General features: G+C 47.1%; 1 protein-coding gene across 2 annotated transcripts in view; it reads left to right on the forward strand.

The window, feature by feature from the left end:
* DNAAF8 (dynein axonemal assembly factor 8) overlaps positions 1-20,538 on the forward strand; it is a 1,512,143-nt gene that overhangs the window by 1,005,244 nt on the left and 486,361 nt on the right. For both annotated transcript variants that reach the window (XM_069646874.1, XM_069646873.1), the window contains exons 19-20: positions 6,503-6,634; positions 6,910-7,104. In XM_069646874.1, the coding sequence (XP_069502975.1) occupies positions 6,503-6,634; positions 6,910-7,104 (327 nt within the window). The remainder of the gene's footprint in view (positions 1-6,502; positions 6,635-6,909; positions 7,105-20,538) is intronic.

A 20,538-nucleotide genomic window follows, 5' to 3' on the forward strand; every position in this document is an offset into this window, starting at 1 on the left:
GTAGCGGTCGCTAGGGATGAGGATTCCGGGAGCAGAATTAGAGGGAAGGGGTGAAAGGAAGGAAGAAGCAACCAGGAAACTAGGAATAGTGGATTCGCTGAACAGCACACACACATCAAGTCACTACCTAATGATAGCGTTGAGACGCGCGGGGCCGCGGCCAATTTATAGAACGTGCCTTGTGCAACGTGAAGGCTGGTGCGAGGCAAGTCACTTGGCACAGCCATGTTTGGAGTAACAAGGTATACAGCCCCCGTCTCGATAAGGACCCGGAAGTCCAGAAGGGGCAAAATCTATGGGTCCTGACACACGTTCCCCCAAACAGGCCCTGGAACATCCCCTTCCACCTGCCACTCCCTTAACAGACTGGGCTTCTCCCTCAACTTCAAGACGTCTCACAGGATACCGTCACAGAATCTCCTATTCATTGGAGCAGTCCTAGATGCATCCCTGGGAAAAGCCTTGCCACCAGAGGTGAGGGCTCAACACATTCTTCAGATGGTCACTAAATTCCAGAGTTCACAGTGTCTCCCGGCCTTTGACTTTCTGAGGTTTCTCGACCTCATGGCATCCTGTATTTTTCTGGTGCCAGAGGCGTGCCTGAGAATGAGATCTCTCTGTGGACTCTTAGGACACAATGGTCTCAATTCTCAGGCAGGATGTCAGATCTCCTTTGTGTCCCAAACAGAGTTGCTCAGGATCTCCTGTGGTGGGCCTGTGTGGACCTCATTTTAAAGGGAAAGCCATTTTGGCAACCATGGCCGAAGATAACAGTAGTGACGGATGCCTCACTCACTGGGTGGGCAGTGCATACAACCGGCCTGACAATCGGCAGTCGATAGTCTCCATCGGAGTCCAAAATACATATCAACCTGTTGGAGCGGAGGCCTTTCTGCCCTATGTGCGGGGGAAGAACATCCTAATAATGACGGATAACACCACGGTGGCCATATACTACCTCAACAAGAGAGGAGGTGTAGGGTCACTACCACTGTGCAGATAGACAATGCAGCTCTGGTTCTGGGTAATTCAAGAAGAAGTTTCCCTTTCAGCAGTTCACCTAGCCAGAAAAGAGAATACGGCGGCGGACGCTCGGAGCAAGCAGAGCACAGTCTCCCACGAGTGGGAACTAGCTCGGGAAGTCCTTCACCATTTAGGGAACCCAAGAGATCTTTACCCTTTGGTGAACCCCTCAAGTGGATCTGTTTGCGACCAGTGTCAACCGGAAGTGCATACTGTTCTGCTCCAGGGAATTTCCCCCAAGAGGAGCTCTAGGAGACGCCTTTGTGGTGGACTGGGAGTTTCCACTCCTGTACTTGTTTCCTCCAGTCCACGTCATTCCTCACATGATCAGGAGGTTGAGAAAGTTTGGGAAATCCATTATCCTAATTGCTCCGGATTGGGCTTGGGCAGGAGGACATGATACCCAGACCTTCTGGAAATGTCCATCTGCCCTCCAATACATCTTCCACAAAGAGAGGATCTTCTCTCACAAGAGGAAGGTTGGGTTCTCCATCCAGAGGTCAAGACACTCCGCTTTCACGCATGGTTTCTGAGAGGATAAGATACAAGGATTGGGACCTCCGGGATGACGTAATGGAGATTTTGCTTTCGGCCAGAAGGCCAGCAACTAAGTCTTTGTACTGCTGCCATTGGAACAAATTCTGCAGCTGGTGCAGAGATAAGAATGTTGATCATTTACATGTAATACACCTGTGGTGTTATCCTTTCTGTTACATCTAGCTAATCTGGGGCTCCAGATTGGTACTATTAAAAGATACCTTGCAGCGCTTTCCATATTTAAGCGCACTTCTGAGGAGGTATATTACGTCAAAATTCCTCTAATAATACAATTCATAAAAGGATTAATAAATGTTTTTCCTCCGATCCATTTTCAAGCCCCGGTTTGGGATCTCACTTGGTGTTGAAATTTATGATGTGTGCTCCTTTCGAGCCTATACACTCTTCTAAACCATCTTCTTAGTGGCCATTACATCTGCCCTAAGGGTGAGAGAACTTCAGGCTTTATCCTGCAAGCTTAAGGTGAAACCCACCTTTTTACACAAAATTGTATCTGAATTCCATCTGACTCAGAAAATAACATTACCATCATTTTACCCTCCTGCGCACCCTGGGAAGGAAGAGGAGAGGCTACACAGGCTTGATCGGAAACGTGCACTTACTTTCTATATCACTGGAATGGTTAGACTAAGACAAGATGACCAACTGTTTGTTGGCTACAAAGGCCACAAGTTGGGTATGGCAATCATTAAACAGATGGATAAAACTAGCAACATCTGAATGCTACAGACTAGCGGGAGAAGATCCTCCAGAGGGCGTTTGGGCTCCTTTACCAGGGCATGGCTACTTCCTTTGCATTACAGAGGGGAATACCAATTGAAGAAAGGTGTGCAGCTGCCACATGGTCCTCCGTACACACTTTCACCAACCATTACAGTTTGGATTCTTCTTCAATCTGGGAATTCAGGAAGGCTTATTTGGTAAGGCAGTGTTGCATTCTGTGTACACAGACCTATGAGAACTCCTAAATTTTCATGAAAAATTCTGACTCCCTCCTCAGAGGATACTAGAACCTCTTTGGGGGTCTATTATTAGATAAAGAATATGTGGGAGAACACAATCCATTCGAAGAACAAGTTCTCCAGCACGGGGTCTGGCATGGATTCACATGCTCATGAATATTCCTCGTTGTCAGGCCAGGAATCCTCGGTAAAAGAAAAACAGTTTCACTTTCACTTGCAAACTGTCTTTCTCCTATAAACCAATCACTGAGCTCTAGGACATACTGCCCGCAGCCAATGACTGCCCTCTCCCTAAGCCCCTCCGCTGGCATCCATCTTCAGATTTTTACCACAGGTTCATTTATTGGGAGTCCTTGTGTTTTGCTCCGAGAGCTTTTCTATGTTTTCGCGCTTTTTCGATAAAAAGGTTTCTATTTTTTGGCTATCGACCTGAACACAGCACTAAGACCGCTACTCTTCACATTCTTGATGACTTCCACAACATCACAAAAGACACACAGACTCCTCGTACTCCTCGACCTCTCTGCAGCCTTCAACACCATTGACTACACCATTCTACTCAACTTCCTATCCCACAAGGTGAAACTCTCACACACCGTCCTCAACTGGTTCACCTCCTTCCTTACTGACAGGACAGACTTTGTCTCCATGTCCCCTTTTTGATCCCCTCACACCTTGGTCAAGTACATGGACTCCCTGTCTCCCCTCCTCTTCGCCCTATACGTTGAATCCCTTGGCCAGACCCTTAGCAAGCACAACATCCATTTCCACCAATTGGAAGATGGCACACAAATATACTTCCAAATCTAATCCCCTTCACAACTAGACATACTCAAAGGTTGTCTCTCCACCTTCACCACCTGGATATCCACTCACTTCCTCAAGCTTAATCTTTCTAAAACTGAATACCTCATCATCTGCCCTCAGACAAAAAGTAGAACTTAGCCCCTGGATCAAAGAACGGTCAATCCACCCATATCCCTCTCCACACCAGTCAAATCACTTGGTTTCACCATCAACCCCCACCTTTCCTTCACACACCACATAGCTGCTGACACCAAAACATGCAATCTACAACTACACCTCCTGCGTAAAATCAGACACACCCTTCTTACTGATGACTACTACACCGTAGTACAAAGACTAGTTTCCTCAAAGCTGGACTATGGCACTACTCTCTTCATTGGACGCCCCAGCAGCCCCCTTGTCCCTCTGCAAGCCATACAAATTGCAGCAGCCAGACTCAGCCGATAACCTACCCAAACATTCACACATCGCCCCAGATCTTGCCCAGCTCCACCGGCTCCCCCATGCCCCAAAGAATTGCCTTCAGAGAACTCTGCATTGTTTTCAAAGCCACTTACTACAAAGGCCATCTTACTTTCATGACAAACTCAAACCCACCACCCACACAAACATCAGACAAGCAAGGCTGCATCTCGTACACATTACACTCTGCAAACTAACTTGCACACAAAAGCAAGCATTTACTCAGTGGGCCCCCCGGGTATAGGACACCCTACCTCTTCACATCTGCACCGCACACACCCCTGTGACCACTTTCAGAAAGAGCCTCAAACATAACTGTTTCCCCACATATAGCCCTGCCCCTCCATCACCCCTGCTGCCACTTGTCTATCCTAATCTTTCTATCCTATCCAGAAAACATGTTGTAACTTCTGTTTCCCCTCCCACCATTTAAACCTTTGAACCTTGTAAGGCGCTCTGAGACCTCTGGGTAGGACCAGCCCCTAACAACAATTCTAATAAATAGAAATCCCTCATTAGAGGGTTCTACAAAAACTGCCTTATCACTCATAAACCAAAACAGATTCCGATAGGATCCCTACCGAAACACTGAATCACAGACCATATCTGCACCTTGTTGTCTCTTATCAGCAAATATATAAAGAATAAAAACAGGGAGGAAATATTGGCTTGCTTTATAGATTACCCAAACACATTGGATTTGATTTGGTGCACAGCACTAAATCTAAAATGACTCCAAGCTGGAATAGGGACGGGGGCGATGTATGTCATAATCTAGATCTATGTATAAGGGGAAGATTAACATGTAACCGTTCTCCTATAAACAGGTAAGAGGAGTGAGACAATGCTGAAACCTCAGTCCAACCCCTTTCAATCTCTATATCAATGGCCTCCCTATATTGCTAGAGGAATTGGAGGCCCTGGGTCTGAGAATGAGTGGCTCAGGAATACAATGCCTCTGTATGCAGATGACCTGGTCATACCGGAACCCACCAAGAAAGGATCCCAATACAGTCGTAACCTACTCATATAATACTGTAAGATCTGGGCCCTATAGGTGAACTTACAAAATACCAACATCATGGTATTCTTCAGTACAGCAAAGAACAACAGTAACACGTTCAAACTACTCTGCAATGGCACAAAGGTTGGTTAAAGACCACACGTACCTAGGTCGCAGAATATGGGCATCTGAAAGTTTTAAACTGGCAATACAAATACTTCAAGAAGAAGCCTTTCGTGCATTCCATACTATTAAGAAATACATTCTGTCCTTCAATCCACAAGTAACAATGTTAAGTTGATTCACAGTTCCATCACCCCTGTCCTACTTTATGGATGTGAGTTGTGGGGCCCAACACTGAATAAAAGTATTTGCAGAACGGGACAAACCTTCCCCAGAAATCCTGCACCTCCCGCTCCGCAAACAGGTACTTAGCGTGCTTAGAAACTGCCCAAACCAGGGGTACATAGAAGAAGTAGGGCGAATCGCCCTACTGTGTAACATCCAAAAGCATATTTTTAAATTCTAGTGCCATATCAAGAGCAGTAACCAAATTTCTTCTACTATCAGGCACTACAAAATGAAACAGTTAAAGCATTGAAACAATCCCTTGATCTGTATATCACAAAGTTGTGCCTGTTAGGCAGCTGTGCCGACATCTGAAGCATAGTAAACCAAAGCCAGGAGGAGGAATTGGTGAGGAGTCAGAACAGGATATAAAGATGCAATACACAATGTACTGGAGAGCAAGCCTAGGGCAGCACAACAAGCTAAAATGCTAGAGGTCACTGGGGTCAAATTATAAACTTGCCAATTACCTAATTGTGGTTCTTTAAATAGGTATGTGCATGCCACAAGAGAAACAAAAGTATATAAAGCATTATGGATGCTTAGAAAAAGCAGAAAACAAAAATGATCACTGCTGAAGAGAATGAAACATGTATGTATGCCATTTATTTACTGTAATATTTGACAATATTTGCCTAACTTGTCATGCCAATCAAGTATTTTATTGTATTATTATTGTGTTGTCTGTACCTCTGAACCTGTGTGCCACTCTCTGTAGGGAGGGATCACTTGTGCAAAGAGACCCATATAAGTTCATATCCTCTCAAAAACAACCTGTGCAGTGCTTTTAGGGTTGGGCGATATATGTATTTTGATCAAGTTGGATGGGAGAAAGTTAATCCTCAGCATGGGAAGATAGCTAGCAGAAACCGAGAAGTATAAAAACTGTATGTGAGGAAAGCAAGTCGAACTTGTCTGTCTTTCTTGCTCTCTCCTGCCTCTAACCAAGTCTATGTGCAGTGCAGTGCAATGCGTGAGCCTCATCCTGACTAATCCTCCAGCTTCCTGCTGCTGTGCACATTGCGAATGTGATAATGCCTCTTGCCTGCATCCACCTCTAGCCCAACCAAGCTGAGCTGTCCACGCTGAGCGTTCCCTTCTGTTCTCCCTTTCTCTTCTCTCAGACCTCAGTCTGGCAGAACATGGGTCGATTGGATCTATCTCTATTCCTTGTGTGAGGCCCAGCCCTGTATCTTCATTTATCCTCAATTTGATTGGAGTTTGCATTCTATATAAACTATAAGCCTCATGCTCTCTCTCTTCTGCTCTACTCCATTTTGCCCCAATTTGGCTGCGTTCGCCCTCGCAAACCTCACCATGTCTCTTTCCCTTTTCCTAGGCATGATGAATGAGTTGGCGGAGCAGGGCTTCCTGGCAGAGATTCGAAGAAGCATTCCTCCTGGCACAGAGCTGCAGCCATCACTGTGCTTCCATGTGGCACACTACACTGATAACCTCTTACAAGGACTTGGTATGCAACCGGTCTTCTATCTACTTGCCTCTGGGTCAGAAGAATATACTGCCATCAAATGTTGTATTGCTTTGAGCATAGACCTATACCTGTGCTGTTTGAGGGATTGACTTGCAGTAGCCACATGGCCTCAAGAAAAGTGCTGAGGAGGCCTGAGTTTGAGTGCTAGCTATGTGCCTCTGTTCTTAAAAATGGTTTTATTCCTAGCCGCCAGCACATGAGAAAAGAATCACTCTGCATCCTTACTCTGTGTGTTTGGTTGTCTCACTGAACAGGAGGCAGCCTGAGCACGGTGCCGGAGTGTGGGAGCGTTGCACTTGATATGCTCTCTCTGCGCAACTTCGCCTCCAACCCTGAGATGGAACAGGTTGTCATTCTCACGCTGACAGGAAAGGATGCTATGAAAGGGTCTGGGGCCCTCCTACGGTCAATTCTTCGGCCAGGTGCCTGGAGGACATGCCGCCGCACAGGTGAGGCCAAGCCACCTGCAATAAAAAGAACAAGATTTATTGTGCATAAAATAATGTTAACCTATCTAGTAATTCCAGCTCTCTGGCATAAGATATGCAGTAGATTCTCATTCTTAGAATTATAGCTATTTGTCAAGCAAGAATACCTGGAACGCTTTTCAATGTACAATCTGATGCTTACGAGAGGCTGGTCAGTAGCTGTTACTATTGGCAGCTCCTCTTTCTCTCACAGTAGACATTTTTTAATTTATTGTCCTTGTGTCGAAGGAGAAGTCGTAGAATACTTGCTTAATGGCCTCTAGAAATAATTTCAAAGCAGGAGTATTTTGTTCCCTACTCTTGGGAGCTGGGCGTCCATATAGATTTATAGTCAAGCAAACCTTATGTCAAAATTTGGCCTTTTTTAAGTTGTAATGTGTTTTGTTGTTGCTAGTAATTTGAGTGGATGAAAAGGTGTTCCTGTACCTTAACGGTTCCTTTCCTATCAGAAAAGAACAACTACAGTGTTCATTGTTGCTGATGGTAGTAATTTTAAGGCTTCCAGTGTGGTTGCAAGCAGAAGCAGAGTCCTGCATTTATTCCTCACTCTATATTTTGGGCGGAATATCTTTACTCCATATTTTTTGGTTTCTAGTATTGGTCCGGTTTTTTAAAGTTAGACAGGAAGATATTCCCCTTGCCAAAAGCCTGTCTTGTTCCAGTGCCATTGGCCATAACCAAATGTGCTTTTCGTGGCAGTCATTTTAATCTCTTGGAGTCATTCTGGTTTCAGATTTGGACCTCTTTTTCTAATTTGATAGTGGCTAGTTTTGAGTTTGTCTGACAGTTGTCAGAGCACGAATTCACAAGTAAAATGTGCTCCGATTGAACCTCCAAGGCAAGTCAGAAAAGGGGATCACTACCAGCAGGCGGATCCAAGTGAGGGAAGGTCATGCTACGTTTGAGATGTAGTGAATGGCTCAGCTGCTACAGGTCCATCTTCTGTGCAGCTTTCTGGAGCTGAAAGCATTTTTATGGCAAGTCCTTTTTTCTCTAACCATAGAACAAGGTTGCACACGTGGTCAAAGCTAACATGACTGCTATGTTCTACTTGATCTCCGGATATTACAGCATGAATTGGAACATTTTGCGGTATAAAAAGACCTTTTGCTGCACAAAATTGCATTTATTGTGATATTTTGTTTCACTTTTTTTTTTATTGCCAGCAGGGTGTAGCGAGCCAGAGTATAAGAGAGCCAGGTGGTGAGAAAGAGATAGTGTCTCTGTGTGTTTGCAAGAGAGACAGGTTGTCATTATTTGTACCTTTTGCATGTTGGCTCAACTATCAATTTAGTAGAGTACCAGATGTCCCAGGCTCAACAGGAAAGTCTTTGATGTGCTCTATATTTTTGGTTTGACACGCATGCCTATTTTTATTATTAACACTATTGTTCGTTATCATTTGTAATGATACAAATATTCCCTTTCTCCCCTCCCCATTGCCCCAAATAACCTACATCCCTCCCCCTCTTGAACACTGCACCAAGTCCAGAGCTCTTGGGTTTCCCGTAGACGTGCGTGAGATTGTCACACAGGCCTGTTTTTGCTTGAAACTTTGGAACTTGTAGTTCTCCTATCTTTTAAATGGGAAAGAATCCAAAGGGAAAAAACAGGACTGGATGGCCTTCTCATTCATGGCTTCAGAGATCTTACTCTCACCAATTCTCCATCACAACCTTAACTCACAAACCTCTCACTCTGACAGTCGTATTCATGCTCCCCAGCTCTGTCACACTGCCAACTCACAACTTGCGGTCCCCAGTCCTCGCCACACTCCTTGCTGAGCTCCCAACTCGCACCTTATATTCTCCAGTTTCTCTTACAGTTCTTCATCTTTTCTCAGTATCTCTTTGCCCCAGACTTTGTCCTTCTGCATTTTAAGTGCTTACTCCCAGTCTATCAGACTCTTTGCCCCCCATCTTTTCTCTCAATGTGCTGCTTGCTCTGTCTTCCATCCCTCTTCGCTCCCCTCATTGGCCCCGGTCACTCCCCCATTGGCCCTGGTCGCTCCCCCCTTTGGCCCTAGTGGGTCACTCTCTGGCGCCAGTTACTCCCCCTCTGGCCCACTTCTCCCTCTCAGCTTTTTTGTCCACTACTTCCTCTTTGGCCCACTGCTCCCCCCCTGCTTTCTTGCCCATTGGTCTTCATCTAGCCCACCAGTCCCCTCTCTTTATGTGGGTGTTTTTGCAAAAAAGTCTGCTTTTGCAGTATTTTTAGAGATCGCAAAATTGCAGTAAGGTGGGGTTTCTAAAGGAAGTACTCAGCCTCTTTCTCCTAGTGGTAGAGATGTGGGACTGGGTACTTATTCAACTGATGCATCTAAGCAGGCAGCACCCAGAATCTCTAACTCTGGGGCTTTCAGCAAATATACCTTTACTGAAAGGTATATGGAATGATCCAATCGGCTATCCCAAAATCATTCAGAGTTGCGATGTTATCACATACATGTGATGAATCGAGGAGAGACTGTGTATGCTACGACACTTCAAAAAGTGTGGCATGGTGGCCTAATACAATAAATGATGTTAAGATATGGGTAAATGATTGCCTGATATGAGCACAATTCTAACCTGCGTTTCTACTCATCCGGCTCCTCTGCCAAAGAAAGGAATTATAACAGCTGTTAAATGGACTTCATGGTTCGAGTAGTACGATTAGCCAAAGAAGCAAAACAAAATGAACGTAAAGGATATTCTGATTGTCTTAGTCCTTGCATTTCCTCCTTCACAACCTGGCACAACAGAGATGCCTGCACTCACAGGTAGGCCCTCGGACATTTCTAAAAGCAGCACTGCAACTTTAAAACGTATAGAATAGCCGTCACACAGACCTTTCCTCATATAAATCGAGCACCCCAACTTTCACCCTTTGTTGTTAAGATTTTTGTTCCTTATATTATGTCAGATTGATCCCAACTTGGCTTGTGGGGATGGATGGTGTAAGGAAATCATGGTTGCAACTGTAAAGACAGACACAAGTCATCACAGTTAAGGGTGTTTATCAAACTGTGTGCAGGTCGGAAAATGCCTAATCTAAACCTAAATCTAAGATGGGAGCAAGCATCAACCATCAAATGAAAATAAGGCAGTCCTAGTAGCTTTGTGTCAAATAAAAAGCGCCTATACTAAGAAACCAATTGCTAAACCTTACAACTAATGCAAAAAGGGTGCAGGATAGTTTTCAAGAAAAGAAAGAAGTGTTCACAAATAATATGTCAGCATACGGTAGCTTGGGTCTCCCTTCCCCACGTTTTGAGCAAGGGGTAAGGTAGGATCTTGGATCACTGTTCATTCTCGAGCTTCCCCAGCTCGAGACGACCATTCCACTTGCAGCTATCAGGGCTTTCGATGGCTAAGTCTCGTTTCTCTTGGAAGTCTCTTGCCTTTGAGGGCCTGCTGTATTCAAGTAACAAAAACAAACGTTCCTTCAACAAAATTAAAGTTTGTTTCCTGGTTTTACTTAGGGTGAGGATTCTTCAACCCTGGGTCCCCCTCTTCTGGGCGCTGACCCCTCTTTACTTTCAGCCTCCCTCCTCCAGGTACACTTTGGCTTTTCCTTCCTTCATAAATCTTAATGGCTTTTTTAAACAGTTCCAGTGGACATCCCTCGGCCGGGTTCACTCTTGTCAACACACTGTTTCTTGGGACTTTACACTTGCCCCCTTCTCGTCAGCATCCCTCTTCGGGGTTCACTCTTGCCAACTTCACATTCACATTTGCTTTCAATGTTTGCGGGATTCACTTCCCTTGCTTTCTTATCAGTTGTTAGGTCAAAGGCTTTCGACTGTATGCAGATTTTGCTTGACCTCCTGTATAACCACTTTGACCTATCTTGGCGGCTCTGCTACAGCCTTCTGGTATCTGTAGTTTTACCCAGACAGCGATCGAACAGAGTTTATCGGAGCAGCACCCACGTGGTGTCGGTCCCCTTCTAAAGTTGGTCTCCTCTTTACAATTTTACAGTTCTTTGAACTTTTCTCACTTTGCGACTTTCATTCACCACAGCCCGGTTCTTATCGGTAACTCCTTCGACTCAACGGCTGTGATGAACCGCTTGGCTTTCCTCTTAACTGGAGTCAAGTCTGGTACCACAGAAGCAGCAGTCTCCCTCGCTCCGGCTTATCAGCGTCAATATGCTCTGCGTACCATTGACATCTGCTGCAGGACACTGGGGCTATTGTCCTCGATCATATGATGCCTTCTGCAGAGTTTTTGCAGGGTTTTGTCGAGAAGGGCAAGGTCGTGTCTCTCCTCGTCGTCCTCTCGATGTTTGCCGCCTTTCTCCTCCTCTTGAACTGCCAGGTCTGGATAGCTGTCTCGTCATGCAGTCTGCCTTGCTCGTACTGTGCTCTCTTGCTCCACCTTTTATCCCTGTGGGGAAGGGAAAGGGCCGTCAGGTGTGTCTGATTCTGGTCAGTTGCCTGACTTTGCCTGACCCTTTATTGGGACATGTCAGGTAAACCGCTCTGGTGTTAGTCCGTTGTCTTTCATGTTGTTTGAAAGTGTTTGTGTTGGGAAAGGGGGGTGCAGTGTTTTTGAATATCCTATGGAAGAGGATGGGGAAAAGGTGTTGAAGGAAGGGGGTACCGCGTCTCACCCGTCGGTGTCCCTCTCCCAGAAGACCCCAGTATCCAGGTGATCCTCCCTCACTGGTCCACCCCCAGGAACTGGTTCCAATAGCGATGGCTGTGTCCTGGCCACCTGGATGACAGTTTCCCGGGGACTAGCCAGGGAGACACCTTCAGGTTTTCACAATGGGCAGGTGAGGTCATTTTTTCTTTTTCTGTCATCATGTCCCTCCTTTGCACCCTGGTTGGGAAGCAGATTAAACAGACCATACACCCTGGGAAAGGGGCGTAGCATATGCTGACTTGACGAATTACAGCATGTTGGTGCACAGGCCTGTGTAGAGTATCTTGGCAGGATGATGTATCCTTTTGGATGAAGCATCTAAAGATAAAGGCTTTCAAAAAGCTTGTGGGGTGGCCCAGACCTAGGCACATGCCACTGGTGCTGCCTTTCCTCTGGTGGAATGTGCATGAAGTCTTGAAGCTACTGTGTGACAGAGGCGTAGACAGGGTAGGGCCCTGAGCGGGCAAGGTCCACCCAAAATCTGTAAATGCCCGCTCAGCAGTGCTGTATGGGTATTTACAGATGTTAATTTCAATGAGGGGGACCCAACTACATTAGCTTCAGGCACCACTAGTTAGACAATCCTAGCTATGCCGCTGCTGGGTGACCTTGCAGCTCGTACAAATGAGAGAGACAGGAGACAATCCATCTAGCTATGGTTGTCATAGCTGTTTCCTTGCAGGGGCAAGATCACCACGACAGAGGAAAATCGACGGTCCTCAATGGTTTAGTTTTCTCATGGTAGACTTAAATGCCCTGGAAACATTAAGGTTATGCAACTTTACCTTTTTTTGTTTTTTTTTTTAACTTTATTTTCCATTCACAGGATTTCAAATTACAACACATGAGGAAAAATAAATCAAAACCATAAACCATCATTGGTGAGTTGGCAACTTAAACATGGTGTTAAATACAGCACAGTTACGACATCAATCAGTTACCATCATTCTTTATTTTTTTAAACAATTTTTATTATTTTTTTAAACAACACACCAAACTTAACCAACAAATAGGACATTGCCGTATTCGAGTTTCTTGGTATTACATTAACATATTACACATTGCAGTCCTCCCCCCTCCCTCCCCGTTAACTGGAGCATCTGCTTCAATGCCGCAAAATTCGTTTTTTAGGGTTTGTCTCCTTCGCTGTTCCCAGACGTTTCACCTTCATTAGTTTCGACATGGGAGGGTCCCGAAATCGTGCCCACCATTTGTCTCCATGCTATCAGGGTTCCCGCTTCCTCCTCCCCTCCCCTGCTAACTGCTTCGTACCATGCCACCGTCTCCGCCTCTGCCCATTTCAAAAGGTAATTCGACCACACCTCTTATCTAGGTCTCTGGGCTGCTTTCCAGCTCATAGCAATTCTCCGTTTGGCCAAGATATAGGCCAGGTCTTTCAGCTTACTGATATGCTTCAGGTTACGTGGTCTGGTGAAACCCCCCAGCATGCATGCCCATACTGAATCCACCCTTAGCTTGATCCCCTTTTGGGACAGGCGTTGTTTACTTCCCCCCAGAATCTTCCCACCTCTGGGCACGCCCAGAACATTTGAATCATGCCGGCATCCGCCTCCCCAAACTTGAGGCATTTCTGTGTCACCGTACCTCAAAACCTAGCGTTTTTACTGGGGGTCATGTATGCCCTATGGGTAACATATAACTGGATCTGTTGCAACCTCGCATTCCGGGACACCTTCTTATGGTATCTCTGGGCTCTTTCCCATTGCCCGTCCTGCATAGGTTCTCCCACCTCCTCCTCCCAATCTCGTCTCAGTTGGAGCAGCTCCTTGCCCACTCTGGACATCAATAGTTCGTAAATTTGGGATATTTCGTGCCCGCCCTCTGAGATATCGTACATCGTTTCGATGACTGTGTCTGGTTGTTCTGCTAGTTCTATCTCGGGCCACTTTTCTTCCACTCGTTTGATGATTCTGGTATATGTAATGTATTGTCCTTTGTGTACTCCGGTGTCCTCCATAATCTTTTGGAAGTCTAGTACCTCCCCTTCTTGCCATATGTCTCCCAGGGTTACGAGGCCCACCGGATCCCAGAATTTACGGATCCCCCTTTATCATTTGCTCGTCCTCTCCGCATAGCGCCACGAGTGGTACCTGCGGGGAGCATGAGGTTGGGTTTCCCACTACTTGGCACGCTTTGCGCCAAGTTTTCCAGCCTAGTTCCAGCAATCCCGCTCGTCCTTGCATCTCTAGTTTAGGTAGCCATATCAGTTCTTTTAGAAACAATGGAACACAGACCCTACTTATCAATCTGGCTTCTGCCGTTTCTTCTTCTGGCCACGTACTGAAGTTGCCCTGCCAGGTGGTATATCTCGAAATTCGGCAGGTTTATGCCCCCTCTATCATATGGGTTTTGCAATTTCCATAGGGCCACCCTGTTTCTGGTATTATGCCATGTGAAGCCCATACTTAAGCTTTGGAGTTTCCTGAAAAAGTGTTTGGGGAGCATATACGGGATATTCGTGAAGAAGTGTATCAGCCTGGGCAGGACCACCATCTTGAGCAAGGCCGCCCTCCCCACCATGGCCAGGGGGAGTTTCACCCAAAACCCCATGCTGTACTTGATGCCTTCCACTGCCCTCTCCATATTGTATTTATATTTGTCTGCAATCATATGATATACATTGATCCCCAAGTATCTGAATGTTCTGGTCTGCCAGGGTATCTGCAGGATAGGTAGGTTCCCCCGTGGGACCCCCCGTTATCTACCCAGGGGGAACATGCATGACTTTTTGGGGTTTACTGCTATGCCCGAAAGGGTCGCATACTGCTCAATCACTTCCAGAACATTCCGCAAGTTTTCCTCCGGGAAGCGCAGGTATAGCAACATATCATCAGCGTACAATGATATCAAGTGCAGTCCCCCCTTCGTGTGGACCCCTATCTCTCCGTATTACTGCCTGAGACAGATAGCTAATGGTTCTAATGCTAGGATATATAGCATGGGGGACCAGGGGCAGCCTTGTCTTGTGCCCCTACTAAGTTGCCATTTATCCGAAATGATTGCGCCTGTTTTAACCCTGGCTATTGGGGATCTATATACCATCTTCACCCATCTCAGATACCCTGGTCCCATCCCGTATTCTTTCAAGGCTGCCATCATCCAGGGCTACCCCACAGAGTCAAAGGCTTTTATTGCATCCAGCAAGACTATTGCCATTTTGCTAGGGTCGCTCTCGGTCTGCTCTATGATATGGTGGAGTCTCCTGTGGTTGTCGGATATATTCCTGCCCGGGAAGTAGCCAGTTTGGACAGGGTGTATGAGTTTGTTAATTACCCTTTTAAGTCTGTTTACCAACACTGCCGTAAGAATTTTGCTATCTTGGTTTAACATTGATAGGGGTCTGTACGACCCAAATTCTGTGCTTGGCTTACTGGGTTTGAGGAGCAGAATAATCAATGCCTCCCTTAGGGATTCCGGCAATCTCCCCTTCTCAAATGCCTCATTTAACATAGCCAGCAGCGGGGGGAGCACTTCTTGTCTATACGTTTCATAAAATTAGCTGGGGAGCCCATCTGACCCTGGGGCTTTGCTAGTGGGTAGGTGCAGTACCACTGTCTCTAGTTCCTCTATTGTGATTGGGGCCTCCAGGTTCTCCCTTTCTTCCTCGTTTTAATTTGGGTTGTCCTATGTCTTCCAGTGTCTCTTGGATCTCCCGTTCTGCTACCTCCCCCGTGTCTTCATAGAGGCGTTTGTAGAACCTGAGGAACCCCTCGTTTACCCCTTCTTGGGTGTTCTGGATCTTGCCTTCTTCTCCCAATATCTCCCTGACTACTGGTCTTGGTGTCTCGTTTCTATCCCCGGTTTAACCCCCCTGCGTGTTGCCTTTCAACATATTTTTTTATACTTCAGTTTGCATAGTCTTTCCCAGAGCCCCCCGCTAGCTTGTTGTAGTTGGGTCACTTGTTCGGCGTCCTCCTATGAGGTGCCTCCTCTATGCATTATTTCTTCTAGTTTCTTCTCTAACTCTTGTAGCTCTTGCTCTATGCCCCCTTGTAGCCCTCTGGATTTGGATATGGCCGCCCCTCTAACTACCACCTTAAACGCCCCCCATAGGGTTTCTTCTGACTTCACGCTCCCTGTGTTAGTATCAAAATACCCAATGATCTCCTCCCTTAAATTCTCTCGGAATGCTGAGTCCTGCAGGGCCTCCGCTCTCAGCCTCCATGTTGGAATTCTTGCTCTGGGGGGCTGTTTGTTTGTTTATTTTATTTATACGGCGCACCGGACCCGAGGGTATTAGGGCACCAAATATAAAAAGAGGGTTGTTCAGCTTGGGTTACATTGCTGCACATTACATTACAAGTTGACAATACAAAAAGTCTAACAGAGTAAAGATAGTGCAGGCACATAATATACACGTAGGGAGCAACAGACAATGAATAATTACAAATCAATTATATACAGTGAATGATAAGTGTCAGATGTCATGTACCTTAATCCAAAGAATAAGGCTGGCTCTAAAACGTGGGTAAGACATATCCTCCCTTAGGTGGGGTGGGAGAGAATTCCAATTTTGGGCAGCTTTGACTGGGAAGCTATTACCCCCTGTCTTGGAACGTTTGAATCTCGGCACTCGAAGTAGGTTAGCAGTAGCTGTTCTGGAGGGGAGATTAGAGGATTGTTGTAGGAATCTGGTAGTAAGGTACTGTGGGGCGGCCATGTGTAGGCATTTATGAATCAGGGAGGTAGATTTGAGGAAGATTTTATCTTTAGTAGAGAGCCAATTGTTAGCTCTTCTGAGGTCAGATATGTGGACTTTCTTAGGGATATTGAGCAATGATCTTAACGCGTTATTTTGAAGGGTCTGAATCTTATCAGTGATGTATTTATTACACCCTACATAAAGAGCGTTGCAATAGTCCAATTTGGATAATACCGGTGCTCTCGCTAACGTAATGCAGTTGTTAGGTGTGAGGAACGGTTTGGCTGCTCTGATTAACTTACAGGTGTAAGCAGTGGCTGAGGCCATGGAATTTACTTGCTTTTGCAGGTTAAGACTGAGCCCATCATTTCCCCTACGAGATCTGAGGCAACGAACATATAGTCTAGTCTTGTATACAGGTTGTGTGGGGGGGCGTAGTGTGAATAGTGCCTATCATTCTGATGTTGCTGTCTCCATATGTCCTCTTGCCTGAAGTCTCTCAGCAGGGCCTGTAATGCTTTCGCGGCGGGGGTGGGTCTATCGAGTTTCGTATCTGACCTATTGTTAGACCTTGACCGTCGTGTAGATATGTGAGACCTCCGTCCCCAACTGTCACACAGGGAGATATAAATCTACTCCCTGTATAACCCTTGAGGCCACAGGTGGAGAAGTCTGATGCCGCCGAGTGCTGGAAACCCCAAGAAAGCTGAAAAGAAACGTAGGTTAAATACCAGGCAAGCAGGAATAACTTGTGCAAAGGTAGGTAAAACAAGAGACCTTACCAAGTGTTGTCAGAAGAACTGAGGGAAATCTAGGGGTGTGGAAGGGTTACAGGACTCACGCGGACAGGTTCAAGATGCCACGGAAGCAGCAGGAAAGCCAACTGCAGATCCAAGAAACCCCACCTGGGCTCGTTCCTGGAGCGGGTTCCTTAGTACTTGGCAAGAGCACATGATAGCAGGAGAGTCCGTAGAATTCCGAGTCAGTAGGACGAAGGCCAGGGGCAATCCAAAAGCAAGTCCATAAAACGGTCCGAGGTCGGCAGGCAAAGTAACAATTTCGAAGTTCCAATTCAAAGCCAAGGGTAATCCAAACACAATCCGTGAGACGAAGCCGGGTACAAGTTCCAAGAGCAAATACAGGAAGCACCAGAGCCAAACAGAGTTTCTGAAAGAAAAACAGCTGTGAAGCGCGGTACGAAAGCGAATTACGGCTTTTGTACTGAACGCTTCCTGGTCATGTGACGTGAGATCGCGTCACGTGACCGAGACTCTGGGTCACGTGAATGGATGGAAACGGCAACGCGACGAGGATGTGTTCCTCGAAGCGTGCTGCTTCCTAGTCTCCAGGGCAACTGCCAATGAAGAAAAGGTCGTAGGCATGAATGCAGGGTGCAAACCTTGGGCCGATGTTGCGCCCGTCCGCGGGCCAAACCGGATTGCCAACGTGAGCCCCGGAAACCGTGAGAGTTGCGTGAAGTGAGTTGTGGGGGTTGTGGGGTCAGTCGGGCTGAAGGAAACCTGGATTCACTAGTGGAATGAGCAGAGGGGATGACAGAGCCCCCCCCCCAAAGGCCCACAACCACGTGGGCAGGAAGGATGCTCCCGATGGAACCGGGCCACCAAACGGGGGGCTTGGACGTCTGCAGCGGAAACCCAGGACCTCTCTTCAGCACCATAACCCTTCCAGTCCACTAAATACTGCAAGCCACCCCTAAGGAGACGGGAACCTAGGATATCAGAAACCTCAAAAACATCAGGGGAACCTAGGGACACCGGGGCAGGAGAGGAACGAAGACTGGAAGTGTCCAGGCAAGGCTTGAGCAGGGATGTGTGAAAGACGGGATGTATGCGCCAAGAGGACGGGAGCACCAAACGGTAAGTCACTGGATTGATGACCCGGGAAACCACGTAGGGACCAATGAAACGGGGCAGCAGCTTCCGACAATCCGCCAAGCGAATGTGTCGGGTGGACAACCATACCCGGGACTCCACAGAATATACCGGGGCTGGGTCGCGTTTAGCGTCTGCCCGGGACTTCATTGATGCCTGCGCCTCTTTGAGGTGAGTGATGGTTTGCGCATGAACAGAGGACATATCCCGAATGCAGGCAGCAGCGGCCGGATTGACCGCCGAAGAGATATCGGGGACGGGACAAACATGTGGATTCTGGCCATACAAAGTATAAAAGGGTGAGGAACCGGTGGAAGAATGGACAGCATTGTTGTAGGCAAACTCCGCAAACTGGAGGGCCTGCAACCAGTTTGTTTGTAGTTGCAGAGTCAAACAACGCAGGTACTGTTCCATTGACTGGTTCGTCCTTTCGGTCTGACCATCGGTTTCTGGGTGGTAGGCAGAGGAGTAGCGTGTGTCAATACCGAGAAGGCCGGTCAGGCCACGCCAAAAACGGGACGTAAACTGGGAACCCCTATCTGAAATGAGTACTGATGGCAGGCCAAAAAAACAAAAAACGGACTCAAAAAACAGGTTCGCTAATTTAGGGGCTGATGGAATGCCCTGGCAGGGAAGAAAACGGGCCATTTTGGTGAAGGTATCAACCACCACCCAGATAGTGTCCGATCCCCGGACCCTAGGAAGGTCGGTCACAAAATCCATGGTCAGAGTGTGCCAAGGTCTCGGTGGAATGGGTAGCGGTCGTAGGAGGCCCACCGGTCGGCTCCTGCGGTGTTTACACTGGGCACACACTGAGCATGTCTGTACGTACTGTACAACGTCCCGCTTCATGGAGGGCCACCAGCACCAGCGTTTCAAGAGGTACAGAGTACGGTCCTGACCCGGGTGGCTGTTGACAGGGGAGTCGTGGGACCACTCCAGGGCTATATTTCTGGTTTCGCTGGTGGGTAGGACTAGACGGTTTTGTACATAAGGTAATCCATCATAGTATACAGGGTCCCATTCTGATGCCTGATTGGGGTGCTGCAGTACCCAAGTACGGATCGTGTCAAGTAGCGCCAGTGGGGGTGTACAGGTACAGAAAACATTTCCTTGGTGTAGGAGAGTCTCGGGGAAGACAGGTAGTGCAACCCCCCCAGGAGAATGAGACAGCGCGTCAGCCTTGCCGTGAGCCATGCCAGAGCGATGCCTGATTTGGAAGTCGAAGGCCGCAAAAAACTGATGCCACCTGACCTGCCTGCCATTCACACACTTAAGGGAGGCTAGGTCTTGCAGATTCTGATGGTCGGTAAACACAGTGGTCTTATGCTTCGCCCCCAAGAGGTGGTGTCGCCAAACCCGAAAGGCGTCCATAACCGCCAGGAGCTCCTTCTCGGTGACGGTGTAATGGGCCTCTGTGGAGCTAAACTTACGGGAGTGGTAGGCCACGGGATGCAAGCGACCAGTGGAGGCACAGGTTTGTGACAGAACCACCCCTAGAGCAAATGAGGAGGCATCTGCCTCGACAATGAATGGACGTTCGGGATCGGGATATTGCAATATGGGAGCGGTAGTAAAGGCTGTTTTTAGATCCTCAAAGGCCTTTTGGTGTACCTCTGTCCAGACGAAAGGGGTGTGAGGGCTCGTAAGAGACGTAAGCGGTGACACTATGGAAGAGAACCCAGAGATAAAGTGGCGATAGAAGTTGGAGAAACCCAAGAAAGATTGTAGGGCCTTTAGGGTCTTCGGAGTTGGCCATTCTAAGACCACTCGTACCTTGGAATAATTCATCGCCAAGCCACCAGGTGTGATGTTGAACCCTAGGAATTCGATGTTATCTACATGAAGCTGGCATTTCTTGGGTTTAGCGAATAAGGAGTGTTTCCTCAAGCGAGAGAGCACTTCTCGGACGTGTTGTACGTGTTCTTCCAGACTACGTGAAAAGATGAGAATATCATCTAAATATACTACCACGAACACGTCCAGTATATCACAAAAAACATCATTCATGAAATGCTGGAACGTGGCCGGGGCATTGCAGAGCCCGAAAGGCATGACGGTGTATTCGTAAAGACCATACCGTGTACAGAAGGCGGTTTTCCACTCGTCCCCTTTGTGCATTCGGACGAGGTTATACGCCCCCCGTTGATCCAGTTTGGAGAAAACGGAAGCATTGGTTAGGCGGTCCAATAAGGGAGAGATAAGCGTT

The sequence above is a fragment of the Ambystoma mexicanum genome, chromosome 2q (genome assembly GCF_040938575.1).
Source record: "Ambystoma mexicanum isolate Mex_15411 chromosome 2q, UKY_AmexF1_1, whole genome shotgun sequence".
Taxonomy (NCBI): domain Eukaryota; kingdom Metazoa; phylum Chordata; class Amphibia; order Caudata; family Ambystomatidae; genus Ambystoma; species Ambystoma mexicanum.